The sequence below is a fragment of the Trypanosoma equiperdum genome, assembly GCF_001457755.1.
Source record: "Trypanosoma equiperdum strain OVI genome assembly, contig: ctg_1468, whole genome shotgun sequence".
NCBI lineage: Eukaryota > Euglenozoa > Kinetoplastea > Trypanosomatida > Trypanosomatidae > Trypanosoma > Trypanosoma equiperdum.
Genome location: NW_027123469.1, coordinates 23,596 through 24,302, shown reverse-complemented (window position 1 = coordinate 24,302; position 707 = coordinate 23,596). Strand labels below are relative to the sequence as shown.

Below are 707 nucleotides of genomic sequence, written 5' to 3'. Positions count from 1 at the left end.
GTGAATGACAAAAGAATTGCTTCCTGTGGTGTGTGTGGTTCCTGTTTTTCTATCTTTCTCTCCTCCTTCTTCTTGTTTTGCCGTGTAATTCGGATCCACTACGCACTTTGCTTTGTCGCCTTTTCCTTCCACTTTACAGCCATCTTTGCAATTATCTCCTGTTCCTTTTGCCGCGCATGTTTCGTCTGTTTCGGTTTCTTTTGTTGATTTCACTGTTGGTTCTGTTTTCATGAGTCTGCTATTGTGGGCGCTTAGGTGAATAAGTGCCTTAAGCCCGTGGCCCGCTTTTACTAGCTTGAGAATTGGTTCAGACTTGCTTGTTTCGCCATCGGCGTATTCGACTTGCGTATTTGTTAACTTTTGTATAAACCTTTCAGAAAAGCCATCTTTGGTGCTTCCCAGAACGGACTTAATATCTTCTTTAAGTTCTTCACCTTCTTTCGGTTTTTCGCCCGCTGCTTTGAGGTAGGCGGTGTAGGCTGCTTTGATCGTGTTGTCGCTTGCAAGTGTGTCGGGGTCCCAGGCTGTCGGGTCTGTGACGGCCGCCGTCACTGCGTTTATGTATTCGCAGATTTTGTGTCCTAGCAGCTTAGTGTCTAGTTCTGTTTTGGTTTCTTCTCCTGTTGGGGTGCCGCAGCCTGCTGCGCCGCCGCTTAATTTGTCTATTGCGACATCCGTCGTTGTTGCTGTCGCTTCCGACGCTGTTC

General features: G+C 47.4%; 1 protein-coding gene across 1 annotated transcript in view; it reads right to left on the bottom strand.

Moving 5' to 3' along the window:
* Positions 1-662: 662 nt before the first annotated feature.
* The window catches only part of TEOVI_000832500 (uncharacterized protein), a gene marked incomplete at both ends in the record, with an annotated part of 1,215 nt that continues 1,170 nt past the window's right edge, over positions 663-707 (bottom strand). Inside the window, one exon of the mRNA XM_067221579.1 lies at positions 663-705. Coding sequence (XP_067077680.1) covers positions 663-705 — 43 coding nt within the window. The remainder of the gene's footprint in view (positions 706-707) is intronic.